The following is a 23,284-nucleotide window of genomic DNA, read 5'->3' as shown; positions in this document are numbered from 1 at the left end:
TCTGACAGAAGCCTTAGCCCTGCATACCCCTTGCCCGGCTTCCTGCCTTGCGGTCCTTCTGGTTTCAGCTCCAACTTCAGTTGCTCTGGGAAACCTTTCTCACCCACTCGCTTCCGCTCAGCACAGCAATTAAAATACATGCCCTTCTACTCAGGCCATTTTGTCAGCTAGCTTGTTAGCCTTTTCCAAATTGTGAGCTCTGGAATGAATAAATCCCACGCCATCCGAAGGTCAGGCAGAACCCCGATTAAGAAGCAGAACGTCCGCAGCCCTTCAGGCTACACCAATCGGAGCCTCGGCGGGAGGCGGCACGTGCCCACTTCTCGCGAGAGCAGATACCAGGCTCCAGCTCGCAATGCGCATGCGGAGTTGGGAATGCGGACCTGGAGACCAAAAACTACTTATCCCAGAATTCTGTGGGCATGCATCCTCCTTATCCAGGACTATGTTTCCAAGAAAGCCCTGCAGGATCTCAGTCCGTGTTGGGAAGCTTTTCTCTCATCAGAATGCAAAAGGCAGGATTAACCCGTATGTTTCCTTATGCTGCCGAAGCTGAGACAATCCCTAGTTTTCCCGGGATGGTGTCAGCGAAGCCTCTCGTTTAGACTTGTCATAGTTTGTTAGACCATGATGTCGTTAGAAGTTCAGAGAAATCGAGATTTTGCAAGGAGAAGAAGAAGCAGGGAGACAGCTGCGCCCGACCCAGCCTTGTGCCAAGCAAGGGCAGATGGCTGAGGATGCCCAGATCTTCTTCAACTCACACTGGCCAGGATGGTGTCTTGGTCCCCAGAAGCCCTAATGTTCTGGGAGTCACACTGTGGTGGCCACCAGGCTTCAGCTCCCGAAGTCTTCGTAGGGGCAGTGGAGTCGTTACTGTTCTCAGTATCAATCTGCAGGGAAACGACCTAACGTGGCTCCAGACCTCCCTTCTCCCTTGCTCCTAATCTTCAATTCTACTGTGTTTCTGCTTCAGAGACTCAACTCTGCAAGTCTGCAAGGATCCACATCCCCCACCCTGCTTCTCCCATCCCCTAGTCCCTAAATCTTCAGCCTCTACCCTCCAACAGTTTCTTACTTTCTTTCAGACCCTACAATCGCGTGCTTTTTGTTAGTATTGTGGCATCATTCATTGTTCCCTCATATTGAGAATGCCACATCTCTAGTGCCCCATTAGTGCTGAGACTCTAGGTTAGCCAGGGGCTTTCAGAAACCTGCCTGGAGAAAATAGTTCTGTATTTGGGCTTCAGTGTCCCTACTTGAAGCCCCATATGAAGCCTCTTGGATTCAGGACACAGAGAAGAGATATGTCAAGATGAATCACCTCCTACTGATGATGGCAATACCTTTCATTGGGTATGGAGACAGTTATTGCCTTAACCAGAGGGCCCAGTCAGTCAGACTTTCCTAGCCAGGAGTGTAACCTTTTCCTTCTACCCCACAGAAGAAGTAAAAACCCTAGGCCTCATTACTCCTCTCCAGGTACTTCTGGCTCGGGTCAGTTATGTGACTGTGTTTGGCAATTGCAGGAATCAAGGTCATGCTTGGGAGCTAGAAATAGAACCCGGAAGCTATTGATGCACATGGGTGGTGCTGTCACTGGGAGGTTATGAAGACATTGCTGCTCTGGGGGAGGACGCCCTTGAGAGGAAGGGGAAGTTAGAGGACCAGTTACATTTCAGTTTCACGGCTATCAATGATTCTTGTGTGATCTTGATTAGCTTACATCCTAGACCTAAATTTCCCTTTCTAGATATACGTATAAATGGTAAAGGGGCATAGAAGTGGAGGATAGTCCTCCTTGACACCTTTTCACTGCGTTAAAGGCATTCTTACCAGGCAAGAAAAGTAGATTATTTTTAGGTTCTAATCACACCACCAGAGGGCACTATCGACTGTCTGAAGAGCAATTTAGTTTACAACTTCATCAGCCCTGTTATGTTGTCATAGTTTTTACACACATTACATAGAAAAATGAAACAATGTCCCAGTAATGTCATTAATTTATTTAGCACCAACATCAGAAGGAAAACCAGTCTGTTAAACCAGAGGTTCCCAACCTTGTCTCATATTGGAATCTTTAAGAGCTACTGATGCCTGGCCCCTGTCTCCAAACATTCCGATTTCATTTTGCTAAGGGGTGCAATGTGAGCTTCGGTATTTTAAAAAGCTCCCCAGTGATTCTAATGTGCGGCAAGATTTGGGAAAGGCAGCAAGTCCTCTGCTCAGTTTTAATAAAGGAGTGTGAACCTGATCTAAACGTTACATGTTATCAACTTCATAAGAGAAAAGCAGGAGTCCTTAGGGAAGCAATTCCAGGAATGCACTTGATGCAGTTCCAACCGGAAGCAATGATAGCCTCTCTGTGCTGTTTAGTGTTCCCAAGAACAAGAGCCTTACTGGAGTGACTAGAGAATTAGGTTGAAAGATGATAATAATAGCAGCTTTCATTTATTAAGCTTTTATAATGTGCCAAATATATCTTACCCTTAACAGGTTTTAGCTCATTTAGAATAAAATAAAAGAATAAAAGGCTAGAAGCTATCATTATTTCCACTTTACACATGCAGAAACAGGTACAGAATGGCTGAATAATTTGCCACAATCACACAATACGGCTAGCAAAGCCTGGGTTCAAATCCAGATAGTCTTGTCTCCTGGAGCACAAACTCTTTTTTTTTTAATGTTTATTTATTTATTTTTGAGAGAAAGAGCACAAGCAGGGGAGGGGCAGAGAGAGACAGAGGGAGACACAGAATCTGAAGCAGACTCCAGGCTCCGAGCTGTCAGCGCAGAGTTGGTTGCAGGGCTTGAACTGATGAACTGTGAGATCATGACCTGATCCAAAGTTGGATGTTTAACTGACTGAGCTGCCCAGGCACCCCTCACAAACTCTTAATCACCGTGCTATTCTATTTCCTAATCCACAAATAGTGAATTTTTTCCTTTTCTCCCCACTTGGTCTATGTATTTAGTTTTCACATCCTTTTTTGTCCCTCCTTCATTCTCTACTCATCTCCAAGGCCTACATGTATGGCCGTTGTTCATTTTCAGATTACTCAAGTTTCTAGCACTGTATATATAACACTCTGGGAAGATACAAGGCTATACATTTTCTCACTATGTGGCAGGCCCTTCACTAAAAACTTTATGTGTATTATCTCATATGAGGCTTACAATAGCAGTTTTAAAGTTGAAGAAACAGGCTGGGTGAGGTGACGTAACTTTTTCAGCTGATATGACTTGGTTTCAAGCTGTTTACCCCGGCATTTCCATCTGTCTTACGAGTCCCAGTAAGTATTTATCAAAAAGGGGAAAAAAGGGAGGAAAGGAAGAAAAGAAAGGAAAGAAAAAGGAAAGGGGGAAGATAGAAAGAAAAGAGGGAAGAGCTTTTCTCTGTTAAAGATATTATGAATATTCTAGAACAGGTCCATATTCCCTTAGTCTGAGCCTGAGTGAGGAGATGGTTTTCCTAATGTCATTCCACCAGGATGGAATTCTGAAGCACCATTATGTGAGATTTGCCTTTGGCTTAGGCTGGTATCTTCTTCTGGGTATTTATCTTGTGTCCCCCACTAAGGAGCAAGTTCTGTGTCTCCCACTCCCTCACTTCACTCAGCATGTTGGCTTATATGTAGTAGCAAAGAATCATCAGGTGCTTTTTAGATATGGATGATACCTCATCTTGCTCATTCCCCTTGTTCTACAGATGTGGAAACTCAGGTCTAGGGAGATTGTTGGCACCAAGACCACGGTTATTGTAAAGCTGGCATTAGAATTGACTATCAGCTGGCGGCACCTGGGTGGCTCAGTTGATTGAGCATCCAGCTCCTGATTTTGGCTCAGGTCATGATCCCAGAGTTGCGGGATTGAGCCCCAGCCGGGCTCTGCTCTCAGTGTGGAGCCTGCTTAAGATTCTCTCTCCTTCTGCCTCTCTCCCTCTGCCCCTTTCCCGCACTCTCTCTCTCTAAAAAAAATAATAAAATAAAGAAAAAATAGAATTGACTATCAGCTGAATGCTCTTGGCACTCTTCCAAACTCAATAAAAAATATTTGTTGAGGGGCGCCTGGGTGGCGCAGTCGGTTGAGCGTCGGACTTCAGCCAGGTCACGATCTCGCGGTCCGTGAGTTCGAGCCCCGCGTTGGCCTCTGGGCTGACGGCTCGGAGCCTGGAGCCTGTTTCCGATTCTGTGTCTCCCTCTCTCTCTGCCCCTCCCCCGTTCATGCTCTGTCTCTCTCTGTCCCAAAAATAAATAAAAAACGTTGAAAAAAAAATATTTGTTGACTTGTGGATTGATTTATTTTACTGTCAAAATAACCTGTAATGTGATTGGTACAATACATTATACATGTGGAAACGCAAGACTATTTCATGAAGTAGTTACCACTGTAAATAATTTTTGGCTGTAATAAGATTTCAGATTCATTCAGCCAAATAGTTTACTGAATGGTTCTCAAAGTTTGGTCTGGAGATTAGCAGCATTAACATTGCCTAGGAATTTGTTAGAAATGCAGTTTCTCTGACTCTGCTATAGACTTACTGAATCAGAAAGTGGGGGCGAGGCACCGCAAAAAGTATTTTAACAAGCCTCCAGGAATGTCTGATGCATACTCAGGTTTGTGAACCACCGGTTTGGTGTGAAGGGTCTGTTTGGTTTAAGAAATATATAACTAATGAAAAGACTAAAGATTTTGTATAATGGGATTTTTTAAAAAATCAGATAACCTGCTTACATATTACCTTTATTAGGACTTGTCTGGCCCAGGAACAAGAAAATGGTCACTTGAAATATTTTGACTTCCCCTCTTTCTCCACCCCTCCCCTGCTCGTTCTGTCTACCTCTCTCTCTCTCAAAAATAAACATTTAAAAAAATATTTTGTCAAAAAATTCAGTTTCTACCATAAAATTATTCTCTAGAATAAACCTTTCTGAAAAGATATAGGATTAGACTCTCATGACAGAAGCAATGCAAAGCCAGGAATTGCAAGTATATGTATTTAACAAGATGTACCTGTTAATAGATACAGGCTACCTGTTAATGAATACAGGTAGTTCATAGAAAATTCTGTTAGTTCATAGGGGCGCCTGGGTGGCGCAGTCGGTTGAGCGTCCGACTTCAGCCAGGTCACGATCTCGCGGTCCGTGAGTTCGAGCCCCGCGTCAGGCTCTGGGCTGAGTTCGAGCCCCGCGTCAGGCTCTGGGCTGATGGCTCGGAGCCTGGAGCCTGTTTCCGATTCTGTGTCTCCCTCTCTCTCTGCCCCTCTCCCGTTCATGCTCTGTCTCTCTCTGTCCCAAAAATAAATAAAAAACGTTGAAAAAAAAATTAAAAAAAAAATAAATAAAAAAAATTAAAAAAAATAAATAAATAAAAAAGAAAAAAAAAGAAAAAAAAAGAAAATTCTGTTAGTTCATAGTTCAAAGAAAATAATGTCAACTCATGAAATAAATATATTTATATGAGGTATAGTTAACTTATATATGTTTGCCTGTGTGGGAAAAAGGGAATGTGCACTTAGAATGTTTCAATCAGAGAGCTCTGTGATTAGTTAGGAAACAGTTTTCATACAATTTCAGCAATGACCTAGCTCAGTAGAGGATGCTACCAGTTCTTTCAAGTTAGGAGTCATTCTATATATGGAAATTCCAGAAGGGGCCACTCTTTTTTTTTTTAAGTTTATTTATTTATTTTGAGAGAGAGAGAGAGGGAGAGAGACTGCATGTGAGTTGGGGAAGGGCAGAGTGAGAGGGAGAGAAAGAGAATCCCAAGCAGGCTCCATTCTGCCAATGCAGAGCCCAACTTGGGGCTGGAACCTATGAAACCATGAGATTGTGACCTGAGCTGAAACCAAGAGTCGGACTCTTAATCAACTGAGCCACCCAGGCACCCCATAAGGGGCTGCTCTTGACTACAACAGAAACTGAGTGAGCTAGGCATAACCCAATCTGGAGGTCACCAGAAATGTAAACTGTCCCTCTGAGCAAAGAAGGCATCTATTGCATTAGCCCTGCTTTACTGAGTGAAAAGGTAGAGATGGAAATGTGGGTGTGTGTATGTGTGTGTGGCATTGAGTGTAAGGAGAAATTTACTTTCTTTCAGGAAACTGACAACTGTAGCCCAGAGGACTATTCTGAGAACACTGTGAGATTTTGTAACCTTTGGAATTTACCCATCTTTGTTATTTACTGTTTCTGCCTGTTTGTTTTGTTTTCCTAGCATTAATTAGGAGTAAATATATTCAAAAGCCAGAGTAACTGAAGATAGATTTTAAGAGTAGTCTTGTGGGAGAAGGAATCCCAAGGCAAAGAGTGGGTACGGATGGAAGCCGCAGAAGGAAAGGAAAGGACAATAGGCTGTGAAGGTACCAGGGTGAACAAAGCAAAGGGCCCATGTGGAGATTGTCTTATGGCCATACATGACAGTAGAAAAATGGGAGTAAAAGTTGGCTTTGGTGGCAACTTGGGCATATGTGCAGTTGCTACCCGACTTTCTAAATTGTTTATTTATATTTTGAGACAGAGAGAGAGAGAGAGAGAGAGAGAGGGAAAGCATGAGCAAGGGAGGTGCAGAAAGAGAGGGAGACAGAAAGAAACCCAAGCAGACTCCAAACTGTCAGCATGGAGCCTGACGTGGCGCACGATCTCAGGAACCATGAGATCATGGTCAGAGCAGAAATCAAGAGTCAGATGCTTAACCAACTGAGTCACCCAGGCACCCCACTACCTGACATTCTAAACTATCATTCACACTTTCTTTAAAGCCCAAGACAAGTTCTGTATACCATTATACTTTGGGTTGCTATAGAAATCCTTTCTACTTTAATAACATTGGTATTTTAAACTTCTAGGATGGCTTGCCCACCTTGCTTTGTGCCCTAATGAGTTGGCCTCTTTAAGTGACAAACTGCAAAAAGACATGAGGTGATATACCAGTAAGAAATTCTGAGCTGAGATATTTTGTTCCTTTAGATAAGTGTTTCCTGAGTAGAGATCCTTGAAGATGCTCTGAACATTTATGTTTTTGAAACACAGTGTGTTTTGACTTCTATATTTTTAAATGGAATGAATAAAATAACTACAAATTACCCATGAAAGCAAAACAATGTGAAAGACCCTAAAAGTTTTTTCAGTGAGGAATTGGGATATAGAGGACATCAGACGAACACCTGCTGGGTACCGTTGCACACTCTACTCTGCTCCGTGAGCCTGGGAATGTTACCAGAAAAAAGAGGAAAGTCATGGAGGTCAAAGAGGGAGACCAACTTTCTGCTACAGCAGAAAATTGAAAGGATTGCATTTTATGTGGAAGAGGCTCAGGAGTGAAAATGCAAGGAGGCACTGCTCTGTATTCCTTCTGGTCTCTGTATGATGCCTTGATGTCTGTCTCCAGGCTTGTTATATTTATCAATCCCGCAAATGTAGAAACCTATCCCAAACTTTTCTTCAGGCTGAAAGACGGCCAATCCAACTTCACTATCCTTTCCCAGTCTGTTAACAAATGATGGGATGCTAGCAAATGGCAGGGGCACCCATAGCACAAGTGTGGGTTGATCAATAAAGGAAATGCATGGTATGATTTTGAGAGCAACTCTACATTTCTATAGATGCCACCAAACTGATCTAAACACGAAATGTAGTAGGATCCACTTGAATAAGAGATAATGATCTTTGTGTCACTTTATTGTCTGAGTGACAGTCTCTGAATGCCCTAGCTTTGCACATGCTAGGGTCTCAATGCCAGACTATCAGTGGAGATCAGGGATGCCCAGCAAGGTCCTGGCAGTCTTCCAAAAGAGCTCCACAGCTGGAACCTACTTTTGCTTGAGGCCTCTACAATTCCTATTAATAACAAGGGTTCTACTAAAATAATATGTTTTCTAGAGTTACATTTGTGATTATTACTCTTTGTTTCAGCAAAACCTTAAAGAAGAAAAGTGAGTCTACACTTTTCTTCTGGAGGGCATGTTACAAGGAATGTCAGAGAAGTAATATTAGAGAGGACCTAAAAAAGAAGCAAGACAGTAAGTCAAGGGAAGATCTGGAAACAGGTTCTAGGTACAGGCAACAGCAAGTGCTAAAATCCTAAGAGAATGAGTAGCGGATGTTCAGAAAACAGAGAGAGGGCTTCTGTGTCTGTGGCACCATGAAATGGTAGGAAATGAGCTTGGACAGAGACAATGAGGTTGACCAGATCATGCAGGGCCTCACAGGCCAAGAAAATTCAGTTTTGATCTGAATACTGTGGGAAGCCATTGGAAATTTCTGAGCATGAACGTGACACTGTTTCTTTTTCTCTCATTTAAAAAAATTTTTTTAATTAAAGAAAATGTTTATTTATTTTTGAGAGAGAGAGAGAGAGAACAAGTAGGGTGGGGCAGAGAGAGAGGGAGACCAAGGATCTGAAGCAGCTCCGTGGAGCTAACAGTGGACAGCTGGATGCAGGGCTCAAACTCAGGAACCTTGAGATCATGACCCGAGCCAAAGCTGGACACTTAACCAACTGAGCCACCTAGGTACCTCCCTTTATTTAAAAATTTTTTTAGTCTTTAGAATTTTAAAATGTTTTCCTTAACATAGCAAATATCTTAGAACGCATTATTTACCACTGAACTCCAGTCCACATCATTTTTTACGTTAAATTCTGAAAGGAATACTTATGAAGTACCTACTATATAATTGAGGTTCATACAATGAGCTTTACTCTGCTTCTAATTAGCAGTATGATTTGGGTAAGTCTCTTACCTGTTACATGTCTTGTAATCTTAAAAAAAAAAAATCCACATATTTAAAGCACACAATCTGATAAGATATGACATATGTATTCACCAAGAAACCCATTATGAAAATCAAGATAATGGACATATTTGGGGCGCCTGGGTGGCTCAGTCAGTTGAGCGTCCAACTTCGACTCAGGTCATGATCTCACAGTTCGTGAGTTCGAGCCCCGCGTCAGGCTTTGTGCAGACAGATTGGAGCCTGGAGCCTGCTTCGGATTCTGTGTCTCCCTCTCTCTCTCTGCCCCTCCTCAGCTTGCACTCTTTCTGTCCCTCTCTCAAAGATAAATAAACATTAAAAAAAAAAAAAGATAATGGACATATCCATCATTCCCAAAAGTTTGCTCATGTTCCTTTGTAATCTCTGTCACCTCCCTGTCCGTCACTCAGACCCAGGCAACCACTGTTGTCTGTTACTATAGTTTGTATTTTCTTGAATTTTATATAAATGTAATCATTTATTTAAATAAGAGTATATTCTATTTTTATTGGGTTTCTTTCACTCAGAATAATTATCTTGAGATCTATGTGTGTTGTATGTATCAGTAGTGCATTCCTTGTTATTGCTGAGTAGTATTTCATTGTACAGATAAAACAAAACTTGTTTATCCATTCATCTGTTGATGGATTTTGGGGTTGTTTTCGATTTTTTACTATCACACATAACGCTGCCATGAGAATGTGTGTACAAGTCTTTTTAAGGATATATGTCTGTCTTCAGATCTGTTGGGTAAGAGAACTAGGTGTAGAATGGTGGAACCATATGGTAGGTGTATGTCTAATTTTCTAAGAGACTGCCAAACTGTTTCCAAAGCTATTATACCATTTGACATCCACATAAGTTGCTCCCTGTCCTCACCCACACTTGTTATGATCAGTCTTTTTAATTTTAGTTATTACAATAAATGTATAGTGGTCTCTAACGGCAGTTTTGACTTGAATTTCCCTAATGATCAATGCTGTTGAGCACATATTAGAATCTTAGTGCCCAATGCAATGGTAATAAAAGGTAGGGCCTTTGGGGGGTGATTAAGTCATGAGGGTGGAACTCTGATGAATGGGAATTGTGCTCTTATAGAAGAGATCCTACAGAGCTCCCTAGTCCCTTCCAGTAAGTGAGAACACAGCAAGAAGTCAGCAGTCTACAACCTCAAAGAGGTCTCTAATCCTACCCTATGCTGGCACCTTGATCTTGGAATTCCCAGCCTCCAGAACTGTGACAAATATAGTTGTTGTTTATAAGCTGCCTAGTATTTCATTGTAGCAGCCCAAATGGATTTTGTTATAGCAGCCCAAATGAATTATGACAGTGGCTCTCTACAAGCCAAGGAAAGAAGCCTTAGGAAAAACAAGAACTGCAGACACCATGATCTTGGACTTCTGACCTCCAGAACTATGAGAAAAAATTCTGCTATTTAAGCTATCTAGTCTGTGGTATTTTCTTATGGCTACCCTAGCAGACCAACATAGCCTCCCATAAGGAAATTATGGTGTGCCCCCCTGCTGTCCCTACATTTGTAACAGGAATACAAGGATGCGACTCCTGCTTGTAGAAACCAGGCACATCCCCCACCCTCCCTTGGCTAGCATGTCTATTTCCTAAGAATCTTAAATAATCCAGGTTCAGTGGCTATCTCTAGAAGGGATTGGGGTTCCAAATCTCACTTCTTTCTCCAAAATAGACATTTTTAATGTAGGTGAAATTACAATAAAATTGTAATTTTAGTCTTGAAATTGTAATTTAGTACAGAAATTGTAATTTTCACAGCACAAAAACAGACACTCAGATCAAGGGAACAGAATAGAGAACCCAGAAATGGACCCACAAACGTATGGCCAACTAATCTTTGACAAAGCGGGAAAGAATATCCAATGGAATAAAGACAGTCTCTTCAGCAAGTGGTGCTGGGAAAACTGGACAGCGACATGCAGAAGAATGAACCTGGACCACTTTCTTACACTAGACACAAAAATAAATTCAAAGTGGATGAAAGACCTAAATGTAAGACAGGAAGCCATCAAAATCCTCGAGGAGAAAGCAGGCAAAAACCTCTTTGATCTTGCCTGCAGCAACTCCTTTCTCAACATGTCTCTGGAGGCAAGGGAAACAAAAGCAAAAATGAACTATTGGGACCTCATCAAAATAAAAAGCTTCTGCACAGCCAAGGAAACAATCAGCAAAACTAAAAGGCAACCGGCCGAATGGGAGAAGATATTTGCAAATGACATATCAGATAAAGGGTTAGTATCCAAAACCTCTAAAGAACTTATCAAACTCAATGCCCAAAAAACAAATAATCCAGTGAAGAAATGGGCAAAAGACAGGAATAGACACTTCTCCAGAGAAGACATCCAGATGGCCAACTGATGCATGAAAAAATGCTCATCATCAGGAAATACAAATCAAAACCACAATGAGATATCACCTCATACCTAATGTCAGAACGGCTAACATTAACAACTCAGGCAACAACAGATGTTGGCGAGGATGTGGAGAAAGAGGATCTCTTTTGCATTGCTGGTGGGAGTGCAAACTGGTGCAGCCACTCTGGAAAAAAATATGGAAAGAGTCCAAATGTCCATCGATGGATGAATGGATAAAGAAGATGTGGTATATACATGCAATGGAATATTACTTGGCAATCAAAAAGAATGAAATCTTACGTGGATGGAACCAGAGGGTATTATGCTAAACGAAATTAGTCAGAGAAAGACAAATATCATATGACTTCACTCATATGAGGACTTTAAGAGACAAAACAGATGAACATAAGGGAAGGGAAACAAAAATAATATAAAAACAGGGAGGGGAACAAAACAGAAGAAACTCATAAATATGGAGAACAAACTGAGGGTTACGGGAGGGGTTGTGGGAGGGGGGATGGGCTAAATGGGCAAGGGGCACTAAGGATCTACTATATGCTAGCTAATTTGGATGTAAATTAAAAAAAAATAAAAACAAAAGAAATTGTAATTTTCAGTCTTGAAGGAGAAAATTTAAAAAGAACAATATGGCATATATTTGTGGAGAAAGGGGTGTTCATGAGTGTTGTATCTGAATGAGTTACTGTAAGCAGTTCTTAGGCTCTTTGTTTTCTATAGGAGCCTTCTGTCAGTTTTCAGCCCTAGCTTGATGAACAGAGTAACTTCTTGTCCAAATCTCTGCCTCACTGAGTTTGGTGAATGGTTGTATCCCAAAGAGTTCCTATTGGTTGGATTAGGTTAAGGAGAGTACCACACTACTAAGGGGTACTTTCTTCATCTAGATGGCACAGAAAATGGAGGTAGAGTTTAACTTCAATCCAATTGCACCTAATTTGTAAATTCTTTGAAGAAAGGGCTTATGAGGGTGACAAATAGAATCTGACCAGAGAAAAATGTGCTCTCTTTTTTAACTCTGCATAAGTAAAGAGACACCAAAAGTAAGAGAGCATCCCTCAATCCATACTTACATACATTATTTTCTGGATAAATTGTAAACAGTAGTTCCAACGCTCACTTCATCTAAATGTGTGAGTTTTTGTTTTTTTTTGTTTTTTAAGTAGGCTCCACGCCCTGCATGGAACCCAACGTGGGACCTGAACTTACCACCCTTGGATCAAGACCCTGAGATCAAGAACCGAGCTGAGATCAAGCGCTGGACTCTTAACTGACTTAGACACTTCAGGAGCCCCATCTAAACGTGTTTTGTTTTTTAAATTGGGATTGCAACCAGGAGATCCACGTTGAGACATCAGGAATAGATACAGGCCAGATTATACTATAGTTGTAGGTGCACTGGACTGAGAGCTAGTGGATTCCACCCCTCGTCCTTCCATCCTCTGGGGCTCAAACTAACCTTTTGTCAAATATCTGGAGTTTACTAGGTGACGTCCACGATTCTTCAGCAAAAAAAATTTTTTTTTCTTTTGCTAAGCACATTCTAAAGTGTTGCTCCTTCCAACAAACAACTCTTCAGTATATTTAGCCCGGAGTTGAGCCGTGTGCACTGCACTTCAGTTTTCCCAGCCCTATCCTCCAGAAGCTCACAGGCTACCAGGGAGACACGAGTGATGCCCCTGAATCAGGAACAAAATGGTACAAGATCACAGATGATCACATGTTTAAACGTACTCAAGGGCCTAAACATCTCGCCCAGCCCAAATGTAAAATGACAAATGAAGGGACACACAGGTCTCTAGGCCCGTCAACCACGCAGCGCGGAGCAGTGCCAGCACAGGGCGGCCGGGTCCAAGTCCCAGGACTAGGGGCCTGTGGGGCGCGGGTGCACCGGGCAGAGGCGACTGCTCCCCAGCCGGGCCTTGCCCCGTAACTAGCAGCCACTTTAAGAAGGGGAGCCGCAGGCGACCCGGGTGGAGCTCACGTGACTCGGCTCTGTGCAATCGCTGGCGGAAGTGGTCCAGCTCCGGTGACCGGCACGGGGTCTCCAGGCGCCCCGCGGGGCGTGCAGGAGGGAGCCGCCCCGCCGGGCTGCCCCGCAGTGGGTCGCCAGGATGGTGCAGCTGTACAATCTGCACCCGTTCGGGTCGCAGCAGGTGGTGCCCTGCAAGTTGGAGCCGGAGCGGTTCTGCGGCGGCGGACGCGACGCGCTCTTCGTGGCGGCAGGCTGTAAGGTGGAGGCATTCGCAGTGGCGGGACAGGAGTTGTGCCAGCCGAGGTGCGCCTTTTCCACGCTGGGCAGGGTGCTGTGCCTGGCCTACAGCGAGGCCGGTGAGTAATGGCGAGGCCAAGGGGTGCCTGGACCCCAGCTTGGGGCCTCCTTCCTAGAGGACCGAGCGTCCTCGGCGGCACTCTGGGTGGGGAGAGGACTTCGTGCTTCCCGGAACTTGCCGGATGGTGTTGGGGGTCCGGCGGCTGATTGCTGAAGGTGCTCTGAGCTGCGCCGTAGTCCTGGCAACCGCAGGTGAGCGCCTGCTTCTAGTGGGGGGAGGGATTGCATCGCTGACTGCTCCTTATCTCGCATGCTCAGGAGAAAGGCCCGTGGTTGGGTGGCTGGGTTCCACTCAGCCGAGACACTTCAAAACAAACAATAAAATTCCAAACACCCAAACTCAAAAGTATAGAAAATTTCAAACACATACCAAAGTAGGGAGACTAGTATCCTGCGCCCCAGTACTTCCAGCTTCAGTAAATATGCCAACTCGTGGCCAGTCCTTTTACATCTATACCTTTATCGACTTCTTGTCGGTTTTTGAAAGCTCACATTATGTGCTGGGTTTTAAATCTATGTAAGTGGAACTCAGGCCATAGACCTCGCCCCCGACAAAATGGTGTAATAACACCCATTACCCTTTTCCCACCGAAATGTGAAGCAGCACCAAGAAATATATCAGGTACTGTGTGAGTATATTCTATTTTAGAGAAATTCAATATTTAAAAATAGGTAGTATTTAGATTACAGAAGGATTTATCATAGGATTCTTTTAACTGCCTAATAATCCACTTAAAGTTGGATTTCTGGTTTTCAAGAGTGGTGTAAATGTTTAAGTGGCAGTATTTATGGTGGAAAAGCCTATGGCTTAGGGGCTTACTAATAAAGTAGGGAGCATGAACTTGGAGGACTGGAGATCTCATTCTAATTCCTACTGTGTCTGCAACTGGTTGGGTGTGAGTTTATAGAAACTTTAGGGTCTCAGTCTCTGTTTAAAAAAAAAAAAAGTTGAATTACTAGATCAGTGATTTCCAGACATTGGGATTTTGTGGATCAGTAAAAACTATGGGGTATCATCCGTAGTATGATGTATATGACTGGTCATTTTGCCAAGTAAAGATACATATTTTTAAAAATGAAAAGCCCCACTATTAATTGCAACCATAAGAGAAAAAACAGCCTCAAACATTGGATGTCTTTGCTTTATGAGCAACTTATTGTGCTGTTATTTTTGCTTTTTGACTAGCGAAAATAACAACAGAAGCCCCCACTGATCCACAGATATTTTTGAAAGCCACTCATTAGATCTGTGTGTTCTCTATCAGCAGAAGATTCTGATTTGGGTATTTCTACTGAAATCTTTCTTTTAATCACCTTTCAATATTGGTAGTTTTCCTCATCTGGCTCCCCTTTTAAGCATGGAGGTTCTCACCTTCAAGAGCTCTACTGAGTGGCAAACTCCCCAGTTTCAAGGTGTGTGGGGTGTGTGTGTGTGTGTGTGTGTGTGTGTGTGAGTGTGTGTGTGTGTGAGAGAGAGAGAGAGAAAGAGAGAAAGGGGCAGAGACAGAGAGCAGACATATTTACATGATTTGACCTATTCTTCCAAATCGATGTTTATTCTAGAATTGGAAGCGGCAGACATTATGTAAACCTCTGGTCTTCTTGCCTGTCAGTAGTGGTGATTCTGGGGACCCTTGGATGTCACTACTTGTGCATCAGAATTACCTGGGGGAACTTGAAAAAGTGCTGATGCCTGGACCACAACCTCACAGAAACTGTCAGTTTTCGGGGGTGTGGCCCAGCCCAGGGGTGGGTCCAATATTTAGCCAAGATTGAGAACCACCTAGAGCCATACTGGCTGCTGTAAGCAGCGAGTAGCATGGTAACCTGATTAATGAGGTCTTGAAAAACAAAGACGTTTTTATAATCCAGTTGGCTGTCCTAAAGAAAGTTCAGGAGTCATGTGGTATGTGCCTTAGCATGGGTCAGATAGCTCAAGGGTAACTTTCAATCCTCAACTTGAAGACGACTGGGTACAACCCCTGGGTACAGCTTCTATTATTCTACACAAAGATGACTCCTCGCTGTGCTGATATCCAGATAACTTGTCTTCCACTTTCCAGCTTTTTCCTTTTGGTTTCTTTCTTCCCATTCACAGTAATTTAGACATGGGAATTCCTGCTCTAAGTGCCTATGGTCTTCCTCTGTAGCAAATCTCCCCCTGTCAAACACAGAATGAATTTTACATCAGCCATTTATATTTACTGTAAGTGCTTTGCAGCTCTCTTACCCAAGTAGAAAACATTTTCATTTTTTAATCTCTAATTAGCGGGATGCTATTCTTCCTTTATAAAATTTGGGGGTGGTAGGGAGAATGTAGATAGAAATTTGAAGGACAGGGGCCCCTAACATCATTATCAGTAATGAAAACTTAATTGAGGCTTTGTGTGTGAACTGAGGAAGAGGAGATGTGAGGACTTATTGCTCTCAAAGGAGAAAGACCTGGTAGCCAGAGTTGAGTGTTGTGTGGGAGCTCTCATGCTGGACACTTGTTTATGGGGTGTCTGAAGGTGGTTGGGCAAGGAGGACAAGACCACATGGCCCTCATTGCCTGTTCTTTAGCACAAGTGTATTAAACGAGTCTGTCTATTACATCCTTCCCAAGCCCTGTGGTCTTTTAACTTTTCTAAAGCCATAAAACATATTTTGATGCATTGTATATTATTTCTGCCTTCTGATGTCAATTTTGTCACAGGAGTGCTGCCTTTTCCTTAATCTTGTATTAGTGTTAACCAGGAAGTTTCTTATTTTTAAAAATCAGTGACTCTTAGCTTAAGAATAAATATGAGAGAGGCACCTGGGTGGCTTAGTCGATTAAGTGTCCGACTTCAGCTCAGGTCATGATCTCACGGTCTGTGGGCTCGAGCCACATGTTGGACTCAGTGCTGACAGCTCAGAGCCTGGAGCCTACTTCAGATTCTGCCTCCCTTTCTCTCGCCCCTCCCGGTTTCTGCACATGCACGCTCTCAAAAATAAACATTAAAAAAAGAATAAATATGAGAACATTTTTCTAATTTACTTAACGAAGACAGAAGCTGTTGTAAAATAAGTAGAATAAAGTCCTGACCATATAATGCTTAAAAAAGTTTATAAGTCAGAGAGGAAGACAAATCCAATATGATTTTTTATACGTAGAATCTAAAACTAGAAAGACAACAGAAGAAAAAACAAAGCTAATTGGTGGGGGCAGTGGGAGAAATAGGCGAACTGTTTCGTCTGTTTAAATAAATTAAATTGAAAAAGAGTTTAGTTTCTGTCTTTCATAAAGAGCCATTAACCTCCACAGACTCCTTTAGACTTGTATCTCTTTTTTAACATTTTGAGAAATAGTATTATTGGGGAATGAGCATCAGCTTTTGAGCTAACCAGATCCAGGTTTGAGTCCCAGTTCTATCATTTGTTGGCTGTGTTGCCTTAGGCAAGTTACCTAGTTTGTCTGAGTCCCAGATTCCTGATCTATAAAGTGGAGAATGAGATAGTTTCATGAAGGTTTGTTGTGAGGATTAACTGAGAGAACTCTAAATCCCTGATCATAATGTTCATCAGGTAAACACACTTAGCAAGTTCTAATTCATTACAATAAAACAAGTTATTAAGCTGAAAACAGTATGGGCACTATCTACAGTTTGAAGATTATATATAAGAGGTATATAGACTTTATCAGTGAAATAGGTGTATGTTTATAGATGCATGAATAAAACAATTTTATTTAACTAAACAAATATTCTTGGTTTTAAAATTCATTTACTAACTTGAATATGCAAAGCACAGGCAACAAAAGAATAAAGTAAATTGGATATCACCAAATTAAAACTTTCTTGCATCTATCAAAGACAGTAGGACACTAACAACAGATTGAAAAGGCAATCCACAGAATGGAAGAAAATACTTGCAAAGCATATATCTGACAAGGGATTAATATCCAGAATATATAAAGAACTCCTATAACTTAATGACAGCAACAAAAGCCAATTCAAAAATGGGCAAATAGGCATTTCTTCAGAGGCCAACGAGCGCATGAAAAGATGCTTACCATTATTATCACCAGGGAAGTGCAAATGAAACCCATAATGAGATACCACTTCACACCCATTAGGATGGCTGTTATTTAAAAAAAGAAAGAAAAGAGCAAGTGTTGATATGAATGTGGAGAAATTGGAACCCCTGTGCAATGCAGGAATGTAAAATGGTAGAGCTGCTGTGGAAAACAGTGTGGTGTTCCTCAAGAAATTAAATATAGGGTTACCATATGATCCAGCAATTTCACTTCTGGAAGTATAGAAACAAAGTAATTGAAAGCAGGGACTTGTCCAGATACTTGCACACCAATGTTCATAGCAGCGTTTTTTTTTTTTGAGAGCCAAGAAGTGGAAGCAACCCAATGTCCATCAACTGAGGAAAAGATGAACAAAATGTGGCATATGGCAGATCTATGCCTGCATGTTCATTGTAATATTATTTCTAATAGCCAAGACATGGAAACAACCTAAGTGTCCTTAAACAGATGAGGAAACATAAAATTGAATATTAATCAGCCTTAAAAGGGAAGGAAATTCTGATACATTTTACAACACAAATGAACCTTGAAGACATTATGGTAAGTGAAATGAGCCAGACACAAAAGGACAAATATTGTGCAATTCAGTTTACATGAGGTACCTGGAGTGAGCAAATTCATAGGGACAGAAGGTAGAATGGTCAGTGCCAGAGTCCGGGGGGCGGGGGGGGGAGGATGGGGAGTTATTGTTTTAGGGATAGTTTTGAGGAAGATGAAAAAGTTCTGGAGAAGGATGATGGTGATTGGTGCACAACAATGTGAATGTACTTAATACCACTGAATCGTACACCCAAAACTGGTTAAAATGGTAACGTTTACATTATGTATATTTTACCACAATAAAATAAAAAAATCACTTACTGAGGGGCTTCTGGGTGGCTCAGTCAGTTAAGCATCTGACTCTTGATTTCAGCTCAGGTCATGATCTCACGGTTTTTGGGATGGAGCCCCATGTCGGGCTCTGCACTGACAGCACAGAGCCTGCTTGAGATTCTCTCTCTCTCTCTCTCTCTCTCTCTCTCTCTCTTTCTGCCCCTCCCCCACATTCTCTCTATTTTTCTGTCTCTCTCTGTCTCTCTCTATTTTCCTCTCAAAATAAATAAACTTAAAAAAAATAAAAACAAAAATCATGTACTGTGGAAATTCTAGGAAGATGGAGGCTACAGGGCATCTTTGGACCCAACTCCATCCAAACTGCTTCTCTGGAATAGAGTGAGCAAATTTATGAAGCCTGCAGGGTACGTTTAGGTATTCTGCCAAGATACCCAGGGAATGAAAGGTGTAGGTTCCATTTTTGTGGTATCAGAGGAACTAGCATCAGGAGAAGCCTTGCCCTTCTGGAAGGTTGGCTCATTTCGGACGAGGAGGGGACCTGGCCAGCCCAGTAAGTGTCTGCAGAAAGGGGCTGCTTGCTCGCTGTGTGTCTATGGGAAGTCATTATGCTAACAACAGCGTTTCAGTTTCAGTTCATTAGAAAAGGACTTATTTACCAAATACTGTTAGTAAAGAGTAGATTCTACATTTGGAAAAACCTTGATGTTTCTCCCCCTCAAAGTTCTAGAGATTAAAAATTTAAATTAAGAAGCTGCTAAACTAGAACATGTAAGAATATAACTACGTAATTTGGAGGACATAGGAGACTGTTTAAGCAAATTAGGAAACTCAGAGGCCAAGCAGGAAATGATACATATCTGACTACACACATATCTGACTATTTTTACTATGGTAAAAGATGCCATAAGTGAAGTCAAATGTCAAAGAATAGACTACCAAAAACAATTTGCTATTCATGAGCAACAAAAGATTAATATCACTTTTACCCGGAGAACTGCTCTTTCTTAATAAGGAAAACAAATTAAACATCCTAATAAAGTAGATAACTTGCAGAAGAGAAATTATACATGGCTGATAAACATAGGAGAAGATGGCCAGCTTTAGAAATGGTCTGGAAAATATAACTTACAATAACCTTAAGAGTCCATGTTTCCCCATCACATTGAGTCAGTACTAGTGAGGATATGGGGAAACAGGCATGTTCAAACGATGCTGCTGGCAACATGAATTCCTGTTATGTAATTGTGATAGAATCTGGCAATATCTTTTTTTTTTTTTTTGAGTTGGGTTTTTTTTTAAGTTTATTTATTTTGTGTGTCTGAGAGAGAGAGAGAGAGAGAGAGAGCACATGCACACACAAGTGCGGGAGGGGCAGAGAGAGAGGGAGAGAGAGAATCCAAGCAGGCTCTGTGCAGTCAACACAGAGCCCAATACGGGTCTCAAACCCACGAACTGTGAGATCATGACCTGAGCCGAAGTTGAGAGGCAGATGCTTAACTGACTGAGCCACCCAGATGCCCTGAATCTGGCAACATCTTAAAATTTAAAACGTACCTGCTCTTTGGCCCAATATTCTCACTTTTTGGAATTCATGCCATTGAAACAAACCCCTAGGAAATAAATATAGGTATAGGCCTATTTATTACAGCATGAAGTAAAGTGGCAGAAAAACTGGAAAAACTTGAATGTGTATCAATAGGGCATTGTTAATTAAATTATGGCACATGTATACATCTAATATGCAGATAATTTTAATAAAAGGATGTTAGATACCCATGTATTGACCTGGAGGCCAAGATTTATTGGTAATTTTTAGAAGTAGTAGATTGTTGGGGCGCCTGGGTGGCGCAGTCGGTTAAGCGTCCGACTTCAGCCAGGTCACGATCTCGCGGTCCGTGAGTTCGAGCCCCGCGTCAGGCTCTGGGCTGATGGCTCGGAGCCTGGAGCCTGTTTCCGATTCTGTGTCTCCCTCTCTCTCTGCCCCTCCCCCGTTCATGCTCTGTCTCTCTCTGTCCCAAAAATAAATAAAAAACGTTGAAAAAAAAAAAATAGAAGTAGTAGATTGTTAAATATATTCGGTGTGATTCCATTTTGGTGAAAAAAAAGAAAGACAAAACACAACTCTGTGATCTATGTGTATTAGAAAAAGCTGTGTGTGTTAACACTGGCTTCTTACAGATTGGACTGCAGGGGAGGGTTTATGCTTTTCATTTTGCATCTCTTTACCACTTTGATTTCTCACAACAGAGAATAACTACAAAATCATAATTTAAAAAATATAATAAAATCAACAGTTGAGGGAAAATCAATTGGATTTAAGTTTTATTCAATATGTTCAGCTTTATCCTATTTCTCAGAGTTGACATGAAAGTGTGACTTGTGAGAAGCGGAGTTCAACCTACAGGAAACATTCAGAGCTAAGATAAGGAAAACTAAAATTTCTATGCAAGCAACATGAATCACTTAAGACATAATGGGGAGAGATTTATTTCAGAACCTAAATGCCTAATGTCAGTTAAAAATATACCTAAGATCCGGGGGGGCACCTGGGTGGCTCAGTTAGTTAAGCATCCGACTTTGGCTCAGGTCATGATCTCACAGTTCGTGAAATTGAGCCCTGGGTTGGGCTCTGTGCTGACAGCTCAGAGCCTGGAGCCTGCTTTGGATTCTATGCCTCCCTCTCTCTCTGATCCCCGCCCCCCCCCCCCCACTCGCGCTCTGTCTCTGTCTCTCAAAAATAAAACACTTAAAAACATGTTTTAAACGTATATATATACATGTGTATACATATGTATATACACACACACACACACACATATATATATATATACACACGTACACACACACACACACACACACACACACACACACACCTAAGATCCTATTGATTCAGGTTTTGTTTGAGTCAGTGTTTAATTCAACCATTCACATTAGAATTCACTAATAGTTCCTTTTCATGGCACAAGGTAAGTGGTTGTTTCTAATTACACATTCTAAGTGTAATCTTACTTTCTTCTCAGGAGACTATTTGGCAGCAATTGAAGAGAAAAACAAAGCTACGTTTCTACGTGCATATGTGAACTGGAGAAGTAAAAGGACTGAAAACTGTCGTGTGTGTATCCGAATGGTTGGACATAAAGTGGAGGCACCCTTCAGCGACACCTTCAGAGACCAGATGTCTATTATTGAAATGCCGCTTTCTGAGGCCCCCTTGTGCATTTCCTGTTGCCCGGTGAAAGGAGACCTTCTTGTTGGTTGCACAAATAAGTTAGTCTTATTTAGTTTGAAGTATCAGATCATTAGTGAAGAATTCTCAATATTAGACTTTGAACGGTCTTTAATTATACACATAGATAATATCGTTCCTGTTGAAATTTCATTTTGTGTTGGATATGTTGCTCTCATGTCAGACTTAGAAGTCTTAATCGTGAAACTGGAGTCAGACCCTAAAACTGGAGAGAGTGTTAACTACCAGCCACTTAAGATCAATAATCCAATGAGACAGACAGAAGGTAAATGAATTTAGCTTGCTTTCTTATTTTAGGTGTAGAGAAAACCCTTCTGGTAATATCTGAAGGGCTCTAGTATATATATATATATATATATATATATATATATATATATATACATATATATATATATATGTGTGTGTGTGTGTGTATACATACCACCAATATATATATATATGCCACCAAGCCACGTTATTTATAGATTCAGTTATTCCTAATACATGGGATTTTGGTTTATGATCTGGCTGCCCATATCTTCCTCCATAGCATGTCAGTGTGTTTCAGCATATACCTGTCAATAGAAATAATGGAAGAGCTGAGGAGGAGTTTCTAGCTCCAGGTCTCATACTTACAAGGTGAATGGCCTTGGGTTAGGAATACCATCTCTGAGCTTCAATTTCCTCATGTATAAGATTGGGATGATAATATCCTGTTGTACTTTATCAGTTGTGAGGAATACATGAGGAAATGTTAGGCTTCTCAAAACCATAGTGCCTTGTAAACATATGAGATGTCCATATGTATAAATAAATAAAGTTACTGTATGTTTATTTAATTGATATGAGGATGTTGTGAAATTTAATTTTCACTCAAGTAGTACTTGGAGTTATTAAACTCTTTTCTTAAATTTTATTTTTTAAGGCATCAGTAATGAAACTTTGCAGCTTGACTCAGATGATTTTGTTATCTGTCAAAAGCCCGTGGAACTTCTTGGTGAAAAAAGTAGCCAGTCTGGAGTATCTGTTACACTGGAGTCAACTGGATTAGATGATAAAACCATAAAATATTACCACGTTCAGCACCTGCTTTATAAGTATTAGAAAGCTTTTTATTCACCAGCATTTAATATGTATTTACGTGCTTAGAAGTACACGGAAATTAGATCTCTCCTTCTTTCTCTCTCTTTTTAAATTCACAGACGTTTTGCTCCTGATATTTCATCCCTTGTCTTATCTGATGACATCAAGTTGCACTCACTTCAGCTGCTACCCATTTACCAAACAGGTAAGTATGTCAGTGCAATGGTGTAATGAGGTGAAAAGGCTCTGGGCTGGGAGGAAAGACTGCTGCGGGTATTATGTTAGGTTCTTCTACTGAGTCTCCCTGGGACCTTACACAAGTTCTTTAGCAAATAATGCTAAGGAGTGCTCCTGTGAGCACTGAAAAGGGAAGTTGTATCTGCTAGGAGAAGCCATGGAGAAGACGTGACAGACAAAAGCCGTTTCTGTTTTTGAAATGATTACTTGGCCCAAAAAGGGAAATTGGAGCCTTTTTATAGCCGGGGTTTAGCTGAGTTTTAGCTGGGTATTTGGCAGAGCTTCTTAGGATGGCTTTATGAACAAGGTGGAAAATATGGACCAAATGGAAATTCATTCAGAGTAGTGGTTTTCAGCCTTGCTGCA

The 23,284-nt window shown here is 41.5% G+C and overlaps 2 protein-coding genes across 6 annotated transcripts in view; one reads left to right on the top strand and one right to left on the bottom strand.

Moving 5' to 3' along the window:
- The window catches only part of HLTF (helicase like transcription factor), a 98,464-nt gene that overhangs the window by 58,935 nt on the left and 16,245 nt on the right, over window positions 1-23,284 (bottom strand). The window contains exon 1 of one of the 4 annotated variants that reach the window (XM_042998533.1): window positions 28-1,241. The exons of the other annotated variants lie outside the window; for them this stretch is intronic. The gene's annotated coding sequence lies outside the window, so the exon portion shown is untranslated. Of the gene's footprint in view, window positions 1-27; window positions 1,242-23,284 lie in introns of those variants that run through there. 4 annotated transcript variants of the gene reach the window in all.
- The window catches only part of HPS3 (HPS3 biogenesis of lysosomal organelles complex 2 subunit 1), a 38,843-nt gene continuing 28,720 nt past the window's right edge, over window positions 13,162-23,284 (top strand). For both annotated transcript variants that reach the window (XR_006222051.1, XM_042998536.1), the window contains exons 1-4: window positions 13,162-13,480; window positions 21,393-21,884; window positions 22,524-22,695; window positions 22,801-22,886. Coding sequence is in view for 1 of the 2 variants with exons in the window: in XM_042998536.1 (XP_042854470.1) it covers window positions 13,264-13,480; window positions 21,393-21,884; window positions 22,524-22,695; window positions 22,801-22,886 (967 nt within the window). In the remaining variant the exon portion in view is untranslated. The remainder of the gene's footprint in view (window positions 13,481-21,392; window positions 21,885-22,523; window positions 22,696-22,800; window positions 22,887-23,284) is intronic.

This window comes from Panthera tigris, chromosome C2, assembly GCF_018350195.1.
Source record: "Panthera tigris isolate Pti1 chromosome C2, P.tigris_Pti1_mat1.1, whole genome shotgun sequence".
NCBI lineage: Eukaryota > Metazoa > Chordata > Mammalia > Carnivora > Felidae > Panthera > Panthera tigris.
This window is presented reverse-complemented; position numbering and strand designations above follow the sequence as displayed.